Source organism: Phalacrocorax carbo, chromosome 3 (assembly GCF_963921805.1).
Source record: "Phalacrocorax carbo chromosome 3, bPhaCar2.1, whole genome shotgun sequence".
Taxonomy (NCBI): domain Eukaryota; kingdom Metazoa; phylum Chordata; class Aves; order Suliformes; family Phalacrocoracidae; genus Phalacrocorax; species Phalacrocorax carbo.
In genome coordinates, this window is record NC_087515.1 from 83,286,902 (window position 1) to 83,309,535 (window position 22,634).

Consider the following 22,634-nt stretch of genomic DNA (forward strand, 5'->3'; position numbering starts at 1 on the left):
CAGGAATATGTTTCTTTAAACAGTTTCTAAAAAGCTGGAAACATTTATGCTTCAGCATGCATAATAAATCATCGTCAACAACAATAACAGCGCAGGGCTCAGAGTTAATGAGGAGCGGACAGAAGGACAAGTGAAAATGTTGGTTTTGAAATACTTGGTTTAGAGGATTGTGAGGTTTGCCATTTGAGAAAGCTTGCTTTTTCTTACTTACTCTTCAATAATTCCAGCACAACTAGAAAGCTGCCAGATGTTGACAGCAGTTTAATACTGACATTTTAGTCAGGAGTAGTGAGTTTTGAGGAGGGAAGGCAATAAGCTTACTTGCTGAACTGGAACAAGAAAGCTTTTCTATGTACAAAGCTTTGAAAGGGAGAAATCACTAGGAGGTGGCCACTGGCATCAGTAGGCTTTAATTTTCCAGATTTCATTTTCAGGCCTAATGTGTAAGGAACATGTCCCTGCTTGGAGAACGGACCAGACTTGATTGGGTCTCTGAACTGGGGCTTACATAATGCATTTACAGAACTGATTTCTGCGGACAATGCCACATAAATCTGTTTGTCGAAATAACCATTATGTTTACTGAATAACGATCCAAGTCTTGCTGCCCTTATGCCACCACACAGTGGATATAAATGTATGCATTCATGATGTTACATTGAAGAGCTATGCATTTTTAAAGAGTCCAGGTCAATATTTAACTGATAATGACCTTGTTGACTAGTTTCTCTGCAGGCACAATGTTTTCTAAACTGACCTCTAAGAATATACAACGTGAGCCCAAGAGTCTGCATCACTTCCCCGTTTTATTTCTCTTTCCCCTCAAAAGTACCAAGGGTGAGAATTTCAGTTAAGTGACATCTGCTTTTGGCACAGGGAGTATTTAAATAAGCATCTAGGTATGAGCTCAGATTCTTATTTTTAAGAATCTAATTTTGCCAGAGGTTGTTATGGCTCTTGTTGTTTAGTCATTTTTTCATTAACATTTCTGTGGGTTGTTAAAGAGGAGTCTTTCTCTTCAATGCGCTACACCGAACAATTGTAATAAAACTGCTTTAAAGAATTGGGAAGGATACCTACGATTAATTCTAAATTAGATTTTTAAGATTACTATCTTTGATTTACTCAAATTGCCCTTCATCTCCCCTTACACGGTTCTTTCAGAAGTGCTCATTTGCTAGCAGGACAATCCCAGCTGAAGACCTTTTATCCTCCCACATCAATCTGCTTTCTGAAAGTGTGACTTTCATCAGGACCTTTTTATTCCCTCTCCCACCAGAAAAAATCCTGAACGAGCAATCCAGCATTGAGACTGTTGGTTTATCAGGCACTGTTGTCTGAAAGCTCAGGACATTTAGTCTCAAGTTTCATTTTGCATCCTCATTACCAGCTGCCTGGTAGTAAAGTCACAGATTTCATCATTCAAAAAGAAGCGGCCGTGCTAGTTGCCAATATCTTGAAAAATGGTCATACCGTTCATTGTCACACATCACCACAAGCAACACTGGCAGCTTGGCTTTGCATCCCTCTCATCCTTCTCCACCACTGAATAAACTGTTGAAAGACTAAGAAAAGCTGTTGTGAAGAACATGCAGCAGGTGGTATGGCCTGTGTCCCTCAGTCTCCAGCCCACGTAATTTGCCAGTCAGTTGCGGAGACTTAGAGTGTGACTCAAAAGCCACGGGTGAAAAGTGAGGTCATGGGTTTTGGCTTACGCAGTAGCCTGGGTTTTGATGGAGGAAGGAAGCAGGAAGTTTATTAGTAAAATAACAGCAGTGGGCAAAGTATTTCTTAAAGTTAGGGGCACCTAGGAGATTTTAAATGTAATACTTCCTTCTTTTTTCTTTTCCCTTTAACATTTACTTTGCTTCACTCTTGAAGAGAAAAGGGAATCGTACGCTTTATTGGGTGATGACTGAGAATCCTCTCCCTTGCCAGCCGTGTGCCCCTAAGACGTGAATTGTATGAAAACCATGTTAATAAATTTCAGCTGAATGTTCGCTACTAGGGCAAAAGGTGGATGTTTTGGTTACCTAAGACAGCATTAATGTCTTTTTTTTCTCAAATCTTATGCACAAGCAGGCATAGTATAATATGGTACTTAAATTGGAGGCATTGGTCAGTGTCTGATTAACACTGACTGATGTTAGTAGTGTGGGCTAGTGGTTTCTGTGAAACAGCCCCAGTCAGGGGAAGGGCAAGCAGAGAGGCTAGCAACCCAAAATTCAAGACACAGCTGTAGGATTTGCCCAGGCACTTCTCTGAACAGTACTTTTCTAGTCCTGTCCTACCAGAGAGGCAGAGAGCTGAAAGAGGAGGTGAAAAAACAGGAGAAATGAGGTAGTGGTTTGTAGAAAAAGGAAATTTTGAGTTGGTTAAAAGATGCCTGAAGTCTTCCCCCATAATAATAATAGTTGTGAGGGAATCCCAAAATCTAGCCCTGGACCTCATTTATTTTGTGTTCCCAAAAGCTAGCCCTGGACCTCATTTATTCTGTACACAGGAAATAGCAACAAGATTGGAAAAAATGTTTTAATCGTGATCATCTGGACAACTGTTTCGGTGTTTAATCTCCCATTAATGATGATTGTTTAAAGAAAATATTTAAAATTGTCTGTTGTCTGCCTCTAATGGAGGTCAGACCTGGATAAAAATTTGTTGCTTCATATCTCATCTTAACTCTTGGATAAAGTTTATGTATATATAAAATGAACACACACGTACAAGTAAGGATGTACCCAAGAGCTGTTGGATGGAGGCTTTGAGGTTTGTGTTACAGTGTGCATGAATTTTTGGAAGTAAGAGCCTTCTCTAGTAGGTGTATATTAATATGCTTAATTTTGGCTGTAAATTGACTTTATAGCTCTTTAAACAGATAATCTGGGTTAATTCTTCAATCCACCTCTATTTGGGCATATCACACAATGGGGTAAAAGTAACAGAATCAGGCTGAACTCTAGTCAGCTTTTTTTGTTTGTCTGTTTGTTTGTTTTCATTTCTTCCCGTAGCCTGAAGATTTGTCAACTTCCAGTTTATTCCAAAGCAAAGCAAAACCCTCTTTTTATAGTAAATGTAACTCCTGATCTGGTGAAGAGTCACCAGCAGTGTGGGTTATTTTAATGGACATGCTGTATTACTTTAATCTAAGCCTTTCACCATCTGTTCTGCCTATAACAGTGAATGCAAAAAGAACATATTTTACATTTCAGGATTACATTAGTAAAAAGTAAGATAAAAGTGATTTAAAAGCATACATATGTTCTTAGTACAATGCAGCCTGCATCTGTGATGTTTTTTCTCATGGTTAGACACAAATCAAGAGGAAAGCTGCTAATGCTGATGTAGTGAAAGTTTTTCACGGAAAAGAGGACTCTGAGAGGCTTTCGCTATATATTTAATGTTTATAAGGATAAAAACCTGAGTAAGCTGCCAGAAAATTAGGTATCTGTAACATCTATTGTTCGAACATCTGGCATGGTGTATGGAGCAGGCTGATGTTGCTGCATATGACAGGATGAGTGCTCAGGCCAGTGAGGCACCTGTAGGAAAAGGGAAAAGAAAATCACCTGAGAAATATTAAATTGTCTAATAGACTAGAACATTTCCAGGAGCTCTTGTAAAGTAGGCTTTTCTTAGGAAAATATAAATTCCATATCTATTTCCTTGCCCTTTCAGCCTGCCTGAAGTTTTTCTTGGAGTGAAAATAGCATCACCGATGGCCTATAACCCCTTTCTATGTCAGTGCTAATCCTGCTGGTGTGCTCTCACTGTGGTGGCACACTGGATTAGCACTCTGGAAGACATTTGTAGTATCCGGAGGTGGCAATTCAGTTTCCAGGAACCAGCTGGAGGACCATTTAATTTATTTATTGTTGTTGTTTATGCCAGAAGACAATTCAGAAATCACCTGAAGCGGTTTCAGATGTTTCCTGTCTGAAGTTCTTTATCATGTTCAACTTCTGTCACTTGTTAAACTTTTTTAAAAAAACCCAAAATAAAAACTTCTGCCTGATAGGAGTCAGAAGGCAAAAAGTAGCAGAAAGGAAAAAAAAAATTATGGTGAGGCAGGACTGGGACTAAAAAAAAATATTTTAACTAATTTTAATTGGCCATAATTTTCATTAAATGATTGCATTTTCTATGGTCTTTCATCACTTGACATATGGGAGCCTAATTCTGACTTGAGAGATAGTGTTTCCACTCCCAGTTCAATAAAACAGTATCTTTGATCATCCTTTCATTTCTCCCCCCGTCAACATGCCACACATGCCCGTATTTGGAGTCTCCACCTGTCAACATCAGATTCCCAGAAGAGGCAGTAGTACGACTGCAGCGGTACAGGCAGCTTGATGGTGCCAAATAGAAACATGATTATCTTTAAAGCGAATTAGACATATTTTCGGCCTATGTGGTACCTTAAGAATAAATGGTTAAACCTTGGTAGACAATGTGGACCACAAGCAATTCACTGTGTTAATTTAATTCTGTCCGTGGCCTAGCAGCTGCTACGAGTCAGATCTCAAACAATCATCATTTACATCAAGTACAAAGAATATGCATGAAGAATTGTTGGTCTTGACTACATGGTTATATGACATTACGTGGTGCATTTCTGATATATTGAACATGTACCCTTTGAAATGGCTTCCCTTTCTTTAAGAAAACTGCATGAAGGCCTGTGCAATTGGATCTTTTGTGGTTAGGTACAACATAAAAAAAAATTGAGCAAGTTTTCAGTGGAGGGCAGTGAGGGGAGAAATCCCCTCAAGAGAAGATATGCTGGATACTGAGGTGTCCTAAGAAACAGAGAACAAATAGAAGAATATCTATTAGAGATAAATGAAATTAATAATTTTCAGTTTGAAAGAATTTCTGGCATTTATTATAATCATAAATTGTCCAAAAAAAGAAATTTCATTATAATATTATTAAAAATTATTTTTCCATGTCCTCCTCATGAAAGAAATGCATACTATAAGTTTTGTTTTTAATAAGAAAATAAATTAACTTTTAACTTTTGTATACTTACATTTATGCTCATATTATCTTATATTTCAGCTTAACTTTTAAAAATAAAAATCTAGTTTATAAAAGTAAAATTCAAAAAGAGTGCTAAAAATAATTCTAAAATTAAGAACAGGTACAACAGTAGTTTTCATTCTGTGAGTTTCCATTTTAACTAACATTTAATAGTCAAAATATTGTTAATAATTTCTGTTTTTTCATTGGAAACTTAATTTTCTGTAAATATTTTTGTCAAAAAGCTTACAGTACTTCAGCTGATACTCATGAAGGTATCTTTGTGACTGAGAAGTTTGAAGGCATTGGATCTGAAAGAATAATAGAAGATTTAGACATTCCAGTTGGTCATATAACACTGTGAAGGCTGAATAAAGTTCCTAGTTAGCATATGCTGAGTTACTGGTGTTTAAAAGAACTCTTTTGTGGCTTTCTAGCTATCTTACTTCCATGCAAAATCAGATTTATCCTTTCATCTCTAAAACTTTGCAAAGAATATGTGGTACTAACTTGCTGACCTCCTCCGTATCTACTGGTAGGCTTTTTGCCTACGGGTATTCTTCTGACAACAAATAACAAAATATAATTGAGCTCCTCAAAGCCATGACCCTTTCTCTCTTTCCTTTAAATAACCTACCATGTTAACAAACAGTATCCACTAATATAAACTAGAATACTGAAAAAACACCCAATTAATTGCCAAAACCACTACTGATGTTGCACAGATGGTTTAAGTTTCTGTAAGTCAAACATCTGGTCAGTCCTTTCGATTGGTAAGTGCATAAAACCTTGATCCTGGCTGATAATGAGGAGTTTCATAGCAACTCAATCTAACGAAAAGGAAGGTAAGCTTATGTTTTCAGGAGAGGTGCCTAACGGCTATTAAAAGAAAAGGCAGTGTGGGCATCTGGGAGGTGAGTGACGGAATGGGAGAATTCCAAGGTTTCAGGCTGTAATACATTGATTTGTGGCACGAGCGCGCAGTACCGAAGAGGTGAGCATGTACAGCTTTGGTCTCATCCCAGTCCGTAATCATGGGTGAAATTGATTTAGACATGTTCCATGAAGTTCAACAGTTCCAATAAATAAAAAGATTTTAAAATGGGATAGCTAAATCCTAGGAGGTTTTTTTTTTTTCTTTCCCAAAAGGTATCTAAGAGTTTGAAACATTCATTATGAGTATCTAGAAATCTGTGACACTTGACCCCTACTTTTCTCTAAACAAATGCCCGTGCTCCTGTTCTATCTGCTTTTCCAACTGCCTGCTAGCTACTTCTGTGTGGGGAGGGCCATGCTTAAGTAAGGGTGTCAAATCCCCACACTGCCTGCTTTGGCTAGAGGTTGCCTCTCCTGACAAATAGGTTCTGGATTTGCCTTGTTGCCACATTGCAGCAGAGCTGTGATTTTTAGCTTCCTACCAATCTACCAACTCTCTGGAGCTTTACTGTGTAGTAGACTTGGTAGTCCAAGAATCTACAGAAGGCTTTCTTTTCCCTACTAACAGGGGGAAAGAAGTTCCAAGATACCACTCCAGGTAAGAAAAAATCCAACAGAAAAACATATGAGGAAAAGAGAGGGAACGCTTAGAAAAAAGGACTTGCAAACACATTCAGTTTCAATTTGACATGCGAAAATGCTCCAGGAGCTGTGTTATTTCAGTCCCTTCTGAAAACGTTTTGCTGAAGAGCACTGGGACACCATTGCTGAGCATAAGTGCTAGCCTTCAAAGCAATAAGAAAAACCTGGACATATTAAAAAAATATTGAATTGCAACATTGATATTGCTGAGCCTAATATTACACATCATAAAGGAGATGGCTATTAAGGGTCGACATGGGCTGTTTTAGACTTGCATGAGGTCTGTCCTGTCATCTGTGAGCTCATTACAGAGTGTTGTACAGGAAAGGACGAGGAGTCCGATCAGAAGGTGCAGACGTGTGGGCACGCTCACAAAAAACACCCTGTCACATACATACTCTGTCTTTTTAGTGCAGTTACTTGCAGATTTCACCCATGCATAGTAATTTCCCAGTTGCTTTTCCTGTTTTGCAGTATTCTGGATTTCACACTGAGAGATCCGAGTCTGACCACGAGAGCCAGTGGGGCGGGAGCCCCTTGACAGATACAGCTTCTCCCCAGCTACTGGAGCCTGCAGACAGACCCAGCTCCCAGCACCATGAAGTCTCCTGTGCCTACAGACAGTACTCAGACCGCAGTGCTCTCTGCTACGGTTTTGCACTCGACCACTCCAGGCTGGCTGACGACAGACATTTCCATACTCAGGCCTGTGAAGGAGGCAGATGTGAAGCTGGACGGTATTTCCTTGGCACGCCACAGCCGGGGAGGGAGAGCTGGTGGGGTTCTCGTTCAGCATTGCCCCTGACTAAGTCGTCCCCTGAGAGCAGAGAAGCGTATGAAAACAGTATGCCCCACATAACGTCAGTGCACAGGATTCATGGTAAGAGATAACAAGGATTTGCAGAAGTGGCACCATCTCAGATAAAGCAACATGACATAAACATGCAGCTGTTTATGTGAGAGACTCTTGATGTATACCCCTGTCTCAGAGATCGCATCTATGGAGATGACGAATACTTAAAATTCAAGTTGAGTTTGACAGTCTGGCTTATATGCAGCAAAATATAATTTTGTTGTATATTTTTTAGTCTGTGAAATTACCGTGGAAATATCTGACTGGTGAGATTTTAAGGGTGAGCTTAAAAATATAAACAAAATTATACACTTGATAGAAATGTGCTATTTATTTGACTTAAGATTAAACTACTTTGGATGGAATATATTTAGCAAAAAAATAGAGCTAAATCCAAGCTAGATATTAAAAAAATCTTTAAAGTTTTTGGAGAAATTTTTCTCCAAATGACTTTTTTCTCTGCACTGGTTATTACTAGATTCTGTAAAATGTGCTGTTTATTTTTATTTAAAATTGGCAATTCAAATTAACATTTGGTTTTGCTTTCAGACATTTATCCTCAGCTATAATTTTTAGCCAATTTAAGTCTCTTCATCCTTTCAGCACCAAGCCTGAAGCCGTTCTTGGTGTCTGGCAGGTTGCAGACTCAGTGCATTAGCATATCTTCAGAGGCTGAAGGTAATAAAAAAATCACAGTGGAAGGTTGATCTTGGCTTTGGAAAGATCCAAAGGTCCTTAGGTTTAAAGGGTAGTCTGAGAGTTGAAAGACTGCAGCTGACCCAGAAGTCAGAGTTGAAAGTTGCGACAAGAGACACAGCATAAAAAAAGAAAGGTTTTCTACTAAAATAATCTGTCAAAACATAGGTTGTATCTAAAGAACTCATAAAAGCTATTTACATTAGTACCATTCCACTGGCTGGCAGAATGAGGCTTTGGAAATCAAAAAGAACTGTACTATTTTACTCCAATATGAGGAAAATTAGGTTGAGATTAGAGAAATGATTAAATAGCAAGTTCTAGGAAACACAATCAAAAGAAAAATAAGGAAAGAAAAGGAGACCAAAATTTTGCTGATGAGGACTGTTCTCCACTTCTCCTGTGAGAACATACCTCCTTCCTTGTGTCTGTTCTGTACTTCTGTCATACTTGTGCTTCTCTAGCTTTTTCTTCTCCAAGAAAGAGAACTGAGCCAAGTATGATGATTTTGCTGGCAAATTTTTTGCGTGATAATTCTTGCTGAGCATATAAAGATAGTAATGTAGGAATATGATATAGAAGTACAAATACAAAAGTGTTAAATATTTATTCCATACTTTTATCAAGGATAATCGATACAAATGGATAATATAATTTGGTTTTAGTTTGTTCCTTGGTTTTGTGTAATTCCAGGTGCTGCGGTTATTTTCTTTATTGTATCAAATCTTACGTGTTTCAGTAGGCCTTCAAATCTGCACGTAGCTTTGGGGGTAAAACCTGACATGTTGGTCTTAGTTGAGGAGAGGAACATCTCAAATTCCTGTGCCATTTTCATTTAGATTTAGGCAGTTTTGAACCTTGGCCTTTCACAAATGAAAATCTTTTTGACAATGCTATGTGAACATTGCTCTCAGAGCAGTTTCTTTGGGCAGAAAATATTTTCTTCCTTTTTTTGTTCTTTTAATGTATCTTCTGGTAGTTCTGGCTTGGAGTCACCTTACAATAATAACAATTAGCTGACCAGTATGGCAGGCTCTGGGTATTATGTATGAGTCACACTCAGGAAGTCTGGGACACTGCAGATATGGTCTGTGCAGTGAGACAAACCGAGCACGTGGTTTAGAGCCACAGCCAACCAGCTGCCTAGAGTGTCATGGTGTGGCTGATGTACCATGTGCTCTGGTGGTTGGAGCTCCCTTCCACCTCCAGGCCCTTGCATTTTGGGTCCAGAGCTCAAGAGGATGTGAAGGACAAATTAATGAGATTCTCCACAGTGCAGTACTTTCACCTACAAATGGTGGGATATGTTTATTATAAAAGCCCATTACTGATTTTTGTCATGAACTCTGCAACACAGCAGTAGTGGTCTGCCACCGAAACAGATCTGTATGCTTTGACCCAACACAGAGCAGGAGGAACTACTTGTGCTAGTTTGAAAACAGGTTTTCTTTGAGGAGTCCTGTCAACCAATCCAATGGGCCTCATCCCCAAAGAGGACTGTGTATGTGCTGAGGCAAAGGAATTGTTAATTTGTGCGAGTTCAACCCATGCCCTCCTGCAGGCATGTATCCCAGCAAATCTGTTATCAAGCCCTTTATTATAGTGAGGCCTTAGTTGACTGTTCAGGTTTGGGGGTCAATCACTTTTTCCCTAGTGAGGATTGACAGGTCTGATTCTGTCCTTTCAGCTACATGCAAGCTGAACACCTTCTCTGATATGTCTATGGGCCTTATTTTTTAAAGAGAGGTAAGAATATAGTTATATTTTCCCATTCTACAAGTTTTATACAGCAAATATTTATTCATTGGGATATGACATCATATTTTTACAGTAATCCAGTCTAACAGCTATGGGTTCTTATGCTTCTAAAGAAGAACTGCTTCATTACTTGTGTTTATTTATTGTTGTGTAACCTGTGTAAAGTCACTATGGGGCCATAAACTATTCCACAATGCTGCCTCTATGTTTTAGCTCCTGGAAAGGCCTAAGAAGACACGCTGGAATGATGTAAATTTATAATTCCTTGAGATTTTTGTTTTCAGCACAGTCCCAATTCACCAGGGACCTGAACATCAGCGTTGAGGGTGCTTTGGTATGCCCTAGGGTACCCTGACTGGCCTCTAGCTGCTCCAGAAGGCACAGAGTTCCTGTAGAGTTGGTGCCATACCTGCTGGGCCTGTGCTTGGTTACTCTAGAGTGTCTCAGATGGCACTGGATGTCTGTGTTGAGTTGCTTAGATCTCCTCTTTGTATATTTTCAGCTGTGTAACTTGTTCCATGTGCAGACACTGGAAACTAGAGGCTGTCACTGAAAAGCGAGTGGTCTACCATGGTAATTTTTGGTGACTTTGTTACGAGTCAGTTGCCTCTGTCTTGATTTTCTGTCTGTAAAATAAGGTTCAGAGTACTTGCTCTTCAAGACTGCTTGTCTCCTTCAACCTCAATGCTTGTCCCCTTTCTCTCTTTCCTAGGGAGAGGACACTGGGATGAGGACAGTGTCGTTAGCTCACCTGATCCTGGCTCTGCCAGTGAATCAGGTGACCGATACCGTACTGAGCAATATCAGAGCAGTCCGCATGAGCCCAGCAAAATTGAAACTCTAATAAGAGCCACCCAGCAAATGATTAAAGAGGAAGAAAACAGACTACAGCTGCGGAAAACAACCCCTGATCCACTGGTTTCCATTAATGGCACAGGGAAGAAGCACGCTATCTGTTTTGCAAACTACCCTCAGCAGCAGTTGGCAGGGGATGTCTGTCGCGTCCCGACGGTTGCCAACACTCCTCCCTGTGAACACATCCAGCAACAAGATGGAAAGATTATGAGCCCACATGAAAATGACTATGACAACAGCCCCACAACACTGTCTAGGATAAGCAGCCCCAATTCTGACCGAATATCAAAATCTAGTTTGGTACTAGCTAAAGACTATCTGCATTCAGACATGTCCCCTCATCAAACCCCAGGGGACCACCCAGCAGCCTCTCCAAGTTATTACAGCTCCCACAGGCAGTACTTTGATAAGCATGCTTACACATTAACTGGATATGCCCTGGAGCATCTATATGACACTGAAACCATTAGAAACTATTCACTAGGCTGTAATGGATCACACTTTGATGTGACTTCTCACTTAAGGATGCAGCAAGATCCAGCACAAGGACACAAGGGAACATCTGTTATAATAACCAATGGAAGCTGACGCTTTTTATCTGAAAACTTTTGTGCTTTAAAAAATAGCCTTTGAGATCTAATTGGAAGATATTATATGTTTTCATGCCCGTGTCGTTACCAGCATTTGATATACCACAGTGCACTAGAAAGAATAACCTAAGGTTTGGGAGGGTAAGTTAGTTAACACACATTACTTTTAAAAAATAGAAATGCACTGGCACACAGGGTTAGAGTGAACGGAGCTAAACTCAAAGTTGGTGCCATGCAAGGTAAGAAGGATGGAAGAGGTCTAGGCAGGGAGTGCTTGGGGCAGGCTAGCAGAGCAATTTATGCACATTGTGTAAGAGGTGGTTGTTTGGAAACGCTGCCAAGGGCAGACCTTCTGAATTGCATGTGCCCACAGGTCCCAGCCAACAAAACGGCTATGCACTCTTTTTACGCAGAAAGTTGGAGCGTGTTCCTTCAAAATACACATCAAAATGTGTACTTCTGGTGATCTCTTTATTCCCTAATGGCCAAGTGTGTTATGCTGCTCCATGGTATAAAGCATCCATGGCTAACCAATACAAAATCAAAAAGGGGAGAAAGAAAAGAGAACTCCTCAAATTGTTATTTCCTTGTGTACTCACATGCATAGTTATTTACATACGCTTGATTTGAAAGGAGTCAAATGAGCACTATCCTAATGATTAGTACGATGAAATATTTACTTCTACTGTATTTAAAAGAAAGAGGGCCTTTCTCAGTGTAGTTTTGAGAAGTACATAGGGCTTGGTTGTCTTGATGTAGAGACGGGAGATTGTCCTCATATTTTTGAAAGGTTGCACAAGGTGGGTAGAGGAGTGAAATGGAAGAAAATTATCAGGAGAAACAGGAAGAATAGGCTGGAATTAGGAGCCGTCCAGGATAAACACATTTAACCCTATGGCTATGTATGCCATTCAGTAATAATTATAAAATAAGGAAAAAGCAGTTCTAAGTGGCCAAACAATTAAGAATTAATTTGAAACACAGAAGGAACTCAACAGAATTGTAGAAATTTTGCTGTAAAATACAAAGGCAATCTCATAAGTGTAAAAATATGAGGTGAGAACAGACAAAAAATGTATGGTGGTTTGTCCTACTTCTGATAAAGCTTTGGAGTAAATTAAGAAAGCATAGAAAGTTGTAACTACTCTGTCTGACATACAGTAAAGCAATAGGTATGACTTTGAAAAAGACACATGCATTCTTTTCTTGCTTGCAGCAGAAAATTTAATGAATATCAGAACATATTAGGGATATCAAAATCAGTCATGTGTACATAAAAATATACTGAGGAAAATCAGGGTTCCAAGAAATTCAATTGCATTAAGAATGCTGATCTTATCAGGGCCTGTCATAGAGTTATAGAAGACATCAAAAGAGGCAGAGAAGTATTTTGCAATTTTTAATAATCTCATGAACAAAGAGACACTAATTGATTGGAAAAGAGTAAATAAAAAACACATGCTAAAAAAAGTAAAATAGGGCATTTGTAGGCACAGTCGCTAGACCTGTCCTTCTTTGTATGGCATTTATAAGAATTCTCAAGTTCGACTGCAACGGGAGCAGGACCACCGCTCCCTATTATACCAATGTGGAGGTAAGGGGACTTGAGGTGGTTACTAAAACGAGATTAGCACTAAGTCTAGCTTCATTTGTAACATTAAGAAGCTCGACATATGGGACTGAGTCATCAATGGAACTAAATATAAACCAGCATGCTACGGGTGGGTTAAAAATACCTATTTTCAAATAAAACTAATCAGAAGCAAAAGCTAAATAATAACATTATAAGCCACGTAAGTAGAGATGTACTTGAAAGCAGAGGAAATTACCTCTCTGAACTTGGAATATTGTGTATAGTCCTGAACACTCCAAGGCAGATTGTGAATCTTGAATTGAGTAGTACCTTACTCCATAAGCAACCTTTGTTGACTGCAGTGTGATCACTCCTGGTGAAATGTACGTTGAACACAAGGAAGAGCAACACAGTCTGGTCTTTATTATCTAAAGCTCATAATAGAAAAGGTGGAGCAGAGCTCAGCAAAAGATAAAGAGACTGAAAGATCTAATAAAAACTTTAAATAAACTAGGTCTGTCATCTTTGTAAAGGGAAAGAGTAAGGGGGAATGTCACTGGTGTGCACCAAGCTCTGCACAGAGGAGAGATAAATAATGGTCTAAAACTATTTGAACTAGCGGCAGAAATGAGAGACAGGGCATTGAATGTTAGCCAAGGCAAAATGAGAACAAAATGATTTGGCAAGAAGTTTATTTGACTAACTGCCAAATGAATAACAAAGGTCATAAAGAGAAGCAGCTAGAGATTTTTGTTTGTTTGTTTGTTTTAAGATAAAACCAAGGCAAATAATTAAGGGGGAGAAAAACATCGACAACTGTTTACTCAGAAGAAGGAATGGACCAAAATGGACTTCTTTCAGCCCAACAATTGTATATATTCCTAAAGCATAGGAATGAGAAAGTATTTTTGATAAATCTAGTTCTGGATACATATTTATTTCGCTTATTCCTATGAATAATATGAATAAACTTGTATTTGGAGTCTCACTGTACAGTATTAAAATACAATTTGCAAAGCGAATTAGAGTAGAGGTACATGGTATCATATAATCCCTACTAGCACATGTAAAAATAAGTCTAAGTGTCAATATTATTTTGTATTACAGAAGAGTTTCCTAAACCATTTGGATGAATGGGATTTTGTCAGCACCCAAGTTTCTTGGGATCACCGAGCACTCTTGTTATCAAGCTTTTAATTAGAAGGCAATAGAGTTCTGCAGACCAGCTGCAGTTCCCTGGCTATGGTCTAGTGGCCACAACTAGTCAGGAAACCACAGTTTGGGCACTGTTACTGTTTATTTGCATTCTGACAGGCACTTTTGAAAAATAGAAGACTGATAAAGCCAACAGGCACAATATAAGATGCTTGTACTCTATATGATTTCACCTAGGAAACAAGCCAGTGTGCTATGCAATAAAAATTCCCCATTCTTATTTACTGTGATCCCAAAATAAAACTTCTCAAACTGTAGTTATTTATCCTATTTTCAATAGTTCCAGTCCATCACAATGACAAATGCAGCAAAATGCACTGTAATGAATGGAAAATGCCAATAAGAGGTCTGTACGTGCAGCCACGTTGTGCTACAAGCAAAGGCTGATGCTCACTCCCCTCATGAGATTCCAGCAGCTGGCACTTCTTAGCACTTTGATACAGTCTGCCAGAGATAGATGCCTTTTGTCAGCTAATTTGCCATCTTGCTTCTTTAGATAGCCAGGAATTTCTTCTTAATCGACAGAAAACATTGAATGTTGTAAACATAGACTCCGCATGCTACACGCTACATGAAAGCAAGTTTGCAATCTTTATTATAGCATATAATATCACTGCAGCTCATATTACATGTACTTTTCAATATGGTATAAAGCATTTTTTTTCCATTACATATTTATTTAATTCAAATTTTCATTTAGTATCCTTCAAGGATATAATATTTTTTGTTTATTTTGCAAAATTGAAAAATGCAAGGCATTTGTCCAAATACATTTCAAATGTATCACATTAGCTTAAGGTTATAACTTTAAATAAGGTATATAGGTTGTGTTTTGGAAAAGAAACAGTATAAATTGCTGTGTTGCACCATTTCTCTAACATAATAGTGTTTGCTATTAACACCAAATTAATATTTTGTAGCTACTCCAAATATAGAGTGACCACAGCTCTTTCAGGCCATTTCTTATTGGTATCAGCGGATGGTGCATTATGATTTTGGTATACCTCTTTTGTTTAAAGGAAACCCCTCCCCCATACAAAACTGCACCCCAGGAGCACAGAGTTTGTAATTTTTGACAAATCTGCAAAGCAATTCTTAAATTAAAAGAAGAACCTTACTCAGCAATTTGTCCCATTGACTCAGATGGGAATATTTGTGGAGTAAGGTACTACTTAATATGTGTAAGGGCAAGAAAGCTGACTTCTTGTAAAGTGGCAACAGGTTTGGGATTTGTTTGTAATTATTTTTTTAAATCTCAAAATGTGAGTATGGAAACTATGGAAGGTAATACCTGTAATGGCTGTGTTTCTGTAATAGAGGTTATTTATTCATGCTTTGAAAAAAGTGAGTGCATCTCTCTGCACTGAATAGCCCCAGAAGCATTTCTTAAGCTTTAAATGGCTTTTGTTGATGTGTCCACAATATTGCCACAGGTTACACAGTGAAATTCTGCTCTTTTAAACTCTTTTAATCACTCTTATCTGAATCTTATTTTTATCTCTGGACATGCAGCATTTATTCATTAATGTCCCTAAGTATGTTAACCACCATATGTTCATTTATGTGAACATCCTGAGTGAGTTGGAAAAAAATAAAAGGTTGCATAGTATTTCTGGAAAAGGCACAACCACCCCAGAAAATCAGACTGGCTGTTCCAAAGGTCAGTTAACCTTTCAGTCAAGGGACAAAGCTGCAGCATACGCATTGGTTTCAGACCTTCTGCATACAAAGCTGTATATAATGGGGATTATAGCACACAGTCCCAGGATTAGACCTAGCTACGTCTATTTTAAGGTGGCTATAGTCAATGTCTGGCAGCAAAGGGGTTCAGGCTCTGGTCTTTCCATGAGTTGCAAGTATACTTAAAACACCTAAGGGTCTAAAGGCAATACAGGCTTTGTTATTAGGAACAATGGTGGATGAACATGCTTCCCTGTAGGTATACTGGATTAGCAACATACATCTCCACAGTGTGGAGGAGAACCTATTTTATTTTATTTGCAGTTAGTATTGACAGTTAAATATTTTGGCTGTATGCACTGAGAAGAAAAAAAAACCCCCAAAAAACAAATTGAAAAAACCCCCCCAAAAAAACAAATTAAAAAAAACCACCACAACCAAAACCCCCCAAACCAACAACAGAAAAAAAACAAAACAAAAAAAACCCACCGTTTTTTTCTGTAACCCTTCAGTCTGGTGTCAGTAAAGCCTGCTAGAGATGTTGCTGAGGGTTTAGCAAAGTATTTTTACTAAGCTGTTATTCTGAAGACTAAAAAATTAAATAGTCTTCTGTTCAGAACGGTGAAAGCACTAATGTGACTCCATTTCACATTTCCTAAGAGCATTTATTAATGAAAAAAAAAAAGATGTGAGGTTAAACTTCACTGTGGCATTCAGCTTATGTATACACGGGTTCTGTGGATAAATCTGCCTCTAAGTTGCTAGGAATACATCCCTTTCTGAAAAGAGGTAATTTATGACTCCATCTATGAAGCTGTGTTTGTAAGGAAAGATCAAATACATGAAGAAACAAAGCTTTTTGTCTGGTTGCATTTAGTATTTAACTCCCCTCTCACACCAAGTTCTCAAGATTTCGTATTGTTCTAGGATTCCAAAGACAGTTTTTAAAGATTTTTATTTATTGCAATTTGGACTGCATGCATTTTTTTTTCTTTTCAGCTACTTATAAAGTGGGAAGTTTGGAAATGCAAGAACCAGTCTTGCTCACACATTATAAAACATTGGCACCTTTACACTTCTAAGGAAATAGTCTATTAAGAGAAGTACTTTTAAGGCACTGCAACTTTCCCCCAAGGTAAATATTTCAATGCATAAAAAATATACTAATCTAGCAGAAAGAAAGCACTTGAGACATAATGAAGCATTTCATGTTTGCTTTAAACCAATGGGTTGTATTTACGGAGAAAAAGACACAGATTGCCAGCATTTCAAATACCATGCCTTGCAATGTATAGGGTCTAGTGACATTATAGCATAACATCTGTAATTTGAAGTTTTCCTTTGGAATGTAATGTAGGAAACACAATTTAGTTATGTCAACAATATCTTGCAAAGTGTTCCCATTTATAATTATTTATATTGTAAATAGCTTTCTGAAGTAAATTTGAAGTTAATGTGCATAAGATGTATTTATTATGTGAAGATTTTTTTGGTTTAAAATATAGCTACCAATATGTAATTTTTGTCTGTTTTTCTACATTTTTAAACTAAGGATTGTCCTATATAGGATACATTTTCAGGAATTGATTTTAATTAATAAGAATATTTCTCAGAACTGGGAGGGGTCATGGGAAAAGTAATTTATTTTGATTCCGGTGAATTCTAAGTGCTCTCTGAGTCTTGAATGGAGTTTATCAAATATGAAGGGACACTGATAATATACTGCTATCCCACTTAAGAAAGTTGTCTGTATCTGCTCAAATACTGTTCTGTGAGGAAGAGCTGACTCGCAGGGGCTTAATTAAGATTAATTTTCTACTTTGTGAAGAGTCTGCCATGTTTCTTGAAGCCATCTACCACCACCCATGTGCTGCAGCTAAATCAGCTTGCTGACTTGGAGCATGATGCCCATTAGGTACTTAAAATACTATACTTAGACAAAGAGCAGTGTTATGACAAAGGAAGAGGTGAGAAATTATGTGAAACTGCATTCAGACCTGAGACCTGGCTATTACTTGGGCTTATGTGCTTATACAGTTCAGTTGAGCCATAATAATGTGAGCCACTGTGCAGCAGCTTAGCCGCTGCAACCCTTGCCTGCTCTGGGGTCTAGGTCCTTCTGAGCCTGAAGGTTCATGGTCACTGCTCACACTTTCTAGACCACTTTTGGAGCCATCAAACCCTGTTGTCTCAGATGGTCTCACTGAGGCTCTTCCCTGCAGGTGAACAAATGCAAGACTGACAGTGTTGTAGAGTAGTGGGAGCCTGATGGTGTGGTTGGGTGAGAAAGCAGCTTTCTCAGGACAGAAAGTGGTTGCTCACACATTTTCCATTGACAAGACTCAGAGCAAAACACATAGGCAGTGGGGATGGGGCTGAGATGCACAGGAGTCAGTTTTGAGCCTCAAGTAAATTAATTGCATAAAACAGAGATGCAGCTGTGTCACTGACCCTTCGCCTCTGCATGGACATAGGCACTCTGTTCTCCAAGACTCTTGGAATTAGGGAATACTCTGCAGCATTGAGTTAGATGTTTAAACTGCATTCAGGCTTTTAGGACTTCCTATGGGGTAATTTTGGCTGTTCCCCTCTCCTTGGCCTGATTTTGGCCCTGGTTCTCCATGCAGGCAGGAAATGGTGTCATCTTTTCCCCAAACACTGTTTAGCTGTGCAAAACATGTGCTGGGTTTCTTCCTTTCTTTCTTCTTTTTTATTTTTAATGCATGGGTGAGGGGTTTCAGAAATGTCTGTTATTGACCTACCTCACTGCCTTTGAAGCCCATGCTGAAAAAGAGACACTGAGATCAATAGGCACTCATGGGACCATATTGTCCTCCACAGGACAGCAGTAGTCCTAGTTTCTCCATGCTCAGCTCTGCAACACAACTGAGTATCATCCTCAATGCTGTGTGCTGAAAGTCCTGCAACATCCATGCATGCTCTTCAGCCTCTTTTCTAGTGCATAAATAATACCCATTGCCCACTGGTGTCTATTCACTCTTGGCCTTTACACTCATTGGCAAATTGCTCTGCACTGAGGAAATCTGCTGTCACGGCCATTGTAATAAAAGTGTGCGATACCATCAGAAACTTCCTCTATCCCCATATGGTGGCCATCAGAGGCTTCGGCATCAGCAATTTCATTTGATACAGCTTCGCTGACTGTCAGAAGGTCACAAATAGCCTGCTGCTATGCAGCCTGGTGTGCCTGTGTGAATAAAAAGGGTTATCCACCACAGCTCAAAGCCCAACAGACTACATGGTTTCTTCATAGACGTTAACATGAGTTTCACTAGGCATGCACACAACACTCTGGACTATGGTCCAGAGGCCAGATGCAAGGCTATGTACACAGGAAACAGCTAGGCCTCACCAGCATCAAGGCTGCTCATCCCCGCAGACATCTCCTTCTGCCCACAGCCTGTCGTTGGTTTTCTCCCACAGTCCTCTCATTTTCGGTTCTCTCAGGCATTATCCCTTCCATTTCCCTTTCCTCCCTTCTGCCCCAAGCCCTGGCCTGTGATTTCACAACTCCTGTGATCTAGCTTGCCCAGCAAGTGTCCTCTGCTGATCCTGAAAATTGTGTTTTCCTTTTCATGAGGAAAAGGGCTATCTGGCAACAGTTTTCATCACTTGCACTCCCCTTTCCTTTTCCCTTCTTTATACAGCTAGTGTAAATGTCGTACTGAGGACCCTGCAATCTTTTTCTCACAGGCATTAGTTCTGCTACAAGAAAGCTATTGGTTGAGGGAATGGAGGTGATGAACTTTTCAGAAAAGCTACAGACAAAAGATGATAGATGCCTTCAGCATACCAAATACACATACTACTTTAGCTACATTGCAAAACATCATAACTCTTGGCCTGCAAACAGAACATAAGGATGAAAACTGAAACTAGAGGACATATGCCTGTATTGAAAAATAACAACAAAAGTTACAGATACACCTGAGAGGGAAACTTAAAAATTGGGTCTTTGTCTAAGTATGCATTATATTACATACAAATAATCAAATGTTCATTATTACCATTCATATCATCATTGTTATTAATTTGTTCATTATTATCATAAGCTGTCATCAGCTTTGCTCTTTTTATCGTTATCTATATTTATCACTTGTTTTATATACACCTTTCATCTATAAATAAAAATACTCTATAATAAATATGATATTAATATAAAATGCAGAGCATAAACTGAGGCCTGGGAAATAAACCCCAGAAAGTATCAGCATATTCCAAGCTTTCAACTGACTATAAGCTGCACTATTTGGTACCCAATGTATCAGGTGGTAAAAGTCATATGGGAACCATCTTTCATTTCCAGCAATATTCCTAGGAATTGTTAGTATGATGTATTCGGAAATTATATCAAAGCTATGTTTAAACAGATAAACTTGTACATTATCAAATGTGCTACATTTACTTGATTGTTGGGGTTGTTTTTTTTTGGTAAGGAGAAACATGACAAAATGGTGAAGAAATCTTTAGGTTCTTTTAACTGGACGCTTTCAATTTCCCCTCAAGATATAGGGCCAGAGATAATTTGATTCACTTTCAAAGAGCAGACTGGACTCTATGGCTCCTTCTATCTCCCTTGAAGCTTGAGGTACTTCTGAACTGGTCAGTCTCTTGAGATCGGCTAGAGCAGCCTTGAGGCTTCACGGGTTTGTGCCACCTACGATGATTGTCTGCATGTCTGTCACATGAAAAACAATGGCCCTCTGGCTTGTAGAGAGTTTGCAAGAGGGCTGAAATAGCAGTGGCATCTTACCACCATTTAAAAAGCCTTTTTTTACATTAGGATTGCCTGTTTTGTGAGGTAAAGCAGGTTAGGCCACCACCTTTCTCCTGTGGTATTAGTTCACAAGTGGTAGGAAATGAAAGGAAGAAGCTACCAGAAGATGTGAACTGCTTTTTCTCCCACACTGTCCAGCAAAACTGAGTGAACACCCAGAAGACTGTTCTCATCACAGCAGAATAAACACCTACCCAGTGGAGTCCTGCCTGCCTGCAATTAGATAAGGCAACTTATGTGAAAATGCCGTTTTGTACTGACAGTGGGGTGGTTGGCAAAACCATGTTTGTACGTACAAGCTAGCCAAAAGCCCATGCGTGAAATTCAGTGTTTTCCACGTTGGTGACGTGTCCTATCAAAGGACACCAGGATCGCTGTGTGCTGAGCCTTTTGCTGCTTTCCTTTTATCTTTGCATCCATTTGGAGCCCAGGACAGGGAGAGCCGAGACTGCAGAGCAGCTTATGCAGTTCTAACAGGAGTCAGATCCATTTTTCATCTGAAGCTTCTTGGTTTTGATTCTGACACAAGACATTTCATCAGGTTATGAATTATTTTTACAAAAGCAGGACCATGTCTTGACTGTCTGGTTTCTCTCTGGGACAGTTGTGTCAATTTTTTTAAAGAATACCAGTGAAAGGCATCCTTTGTGTTTTCAATTTGGATCACATCAGTGAGGTGAAAAATACAGTGTTAGTGCTATGTCTATTTTAGTCGAGGGCACAACTGTACATTTTGATGTTACGTTTCTGCCTTTTCTTTAATCACAAAGGCAGAGCCTTTCTTCTGTGCCGCTTTCTATTTAACCTCCAAAACAACTGCAAAGTATTAGAATGACTCCAGTATCCTCTCCAGCATGAATGTTTCTTGAGCTCAAGAGAAATGCCCACAGTTTCATTAGGCTGGTTATCTGACAGACTGCTCATAGAAAACAGCTGATTCTTTTTTTTTTTTAACTGAACAGCTTTGGCTTCCTGTGATCAATCTTCTTGGCTACAGCAGTAAATATGCTAAGCTGCAGGTGCCAGCAAGCTTTGAGACAGTCTGAGGCATGAATGCTGACCCATGGTTCTGTCTGGCATGTCATCAAATAGCCTACCTTGTGTACAACTATTTGGCCTATTCATTAACTTGGGTTTTTAACTTAATATGTGCTTATTTACTTAGGGAATTAGATCCAGTGTGGGAGAGACGCGAAACAGCCAGCGGTTTAGGATTTTAGTAAATAATCTCAGCTTTGTTCAGTTTTGCTCTAGGTCAGGCTGCTGCATGGAGTAATTCCATATGGCAACCTGATTTAAGCTTACTCAAAGTAAACCTTAAAATGGATTTTGGCAAAATCCATCCAGCCATCAGGAACCCATTCTCAGTTTCTGCTGAGGATTTCCTGATAGCTTTCTTCATTTAAAAAAAGAAACAACAAAAAAACAACAGAAAAAGAGAAAAAGGTTGAAACTCTTTTACTGTCTGAAATACCCCTTTCCCCCCTCCCAAATCTTAACCATCAAAAAGCCCTTTAGACAGCTCTAATTTATGCCGAGATCTATAGAAGTTAGGCGGTGCAAACGTGGCTTAAGCGACTTTGCCTCCCCCCAGCTTGTTTTGCTCCATGCCTTTGGAGATGCTGTGCAGCGGGTGCAGCCTCCCATGAGGGGGAGGCGTGATGGAGGGCATGGCAGCTGCCTGCTCCTTGCCATTCTGCCCCAGCTCCTGTGCCCTGGTGTGGAGTGGCGGCTGCCTGGCCCCTCGCCACCTTGGGCAAGGGTGTCACCATGGGGGGGTGTGGGCTATCGAAGCCTCTGTTGCTCAGGTAAGGATAAGAAGGAAGCATGGGGATTTGAGCAGTAAGAGCCTCCTGTGAGGTGCTTCCAGTATTCAAAAGCAGGGGGTAAAATCCTGGCATTATGAAGTCATTGACAGAAATACTTTGGTCCCACTGAAGCATGGCCAAAAATGTAAAAACATTTTGAAAACAACACTTGAGGCAGCTCACTGTGCCTCACTCGATGGAGCAAGTGAAA

General features: G+C 39.3%; 1 protein-coding gene across 1 annotated transcript in view; it reads left to right on the forward strand.

Moving 5' to 3' along the window:
* SIM1 (SIM bHLH transcription factor 1) overlaps nt 1-14,797 on the forward strand; it is a 50,953-nt gene extending 36,156 nt beyond the window's left edge. The window contains exons 10-11 of the mRNA XM_064447560.1: nt 7,072-7,477; nt 10,617-14,797. Of these exons, the coding sequence (XP_064303630.1) occupies nt 7,072-7,477; nt 10,617-11,347 (1,137 nt within the window). The 3' untranslated portion in view covers nt 11,348-14,797. The remainder of the gene's footprint in view (nt 1-7,071; nt 7,478-10,616) is intronic.
* The last annotated feature ends 7,837 nt before the right edge of the window (nt 14,798-22,634 follow it).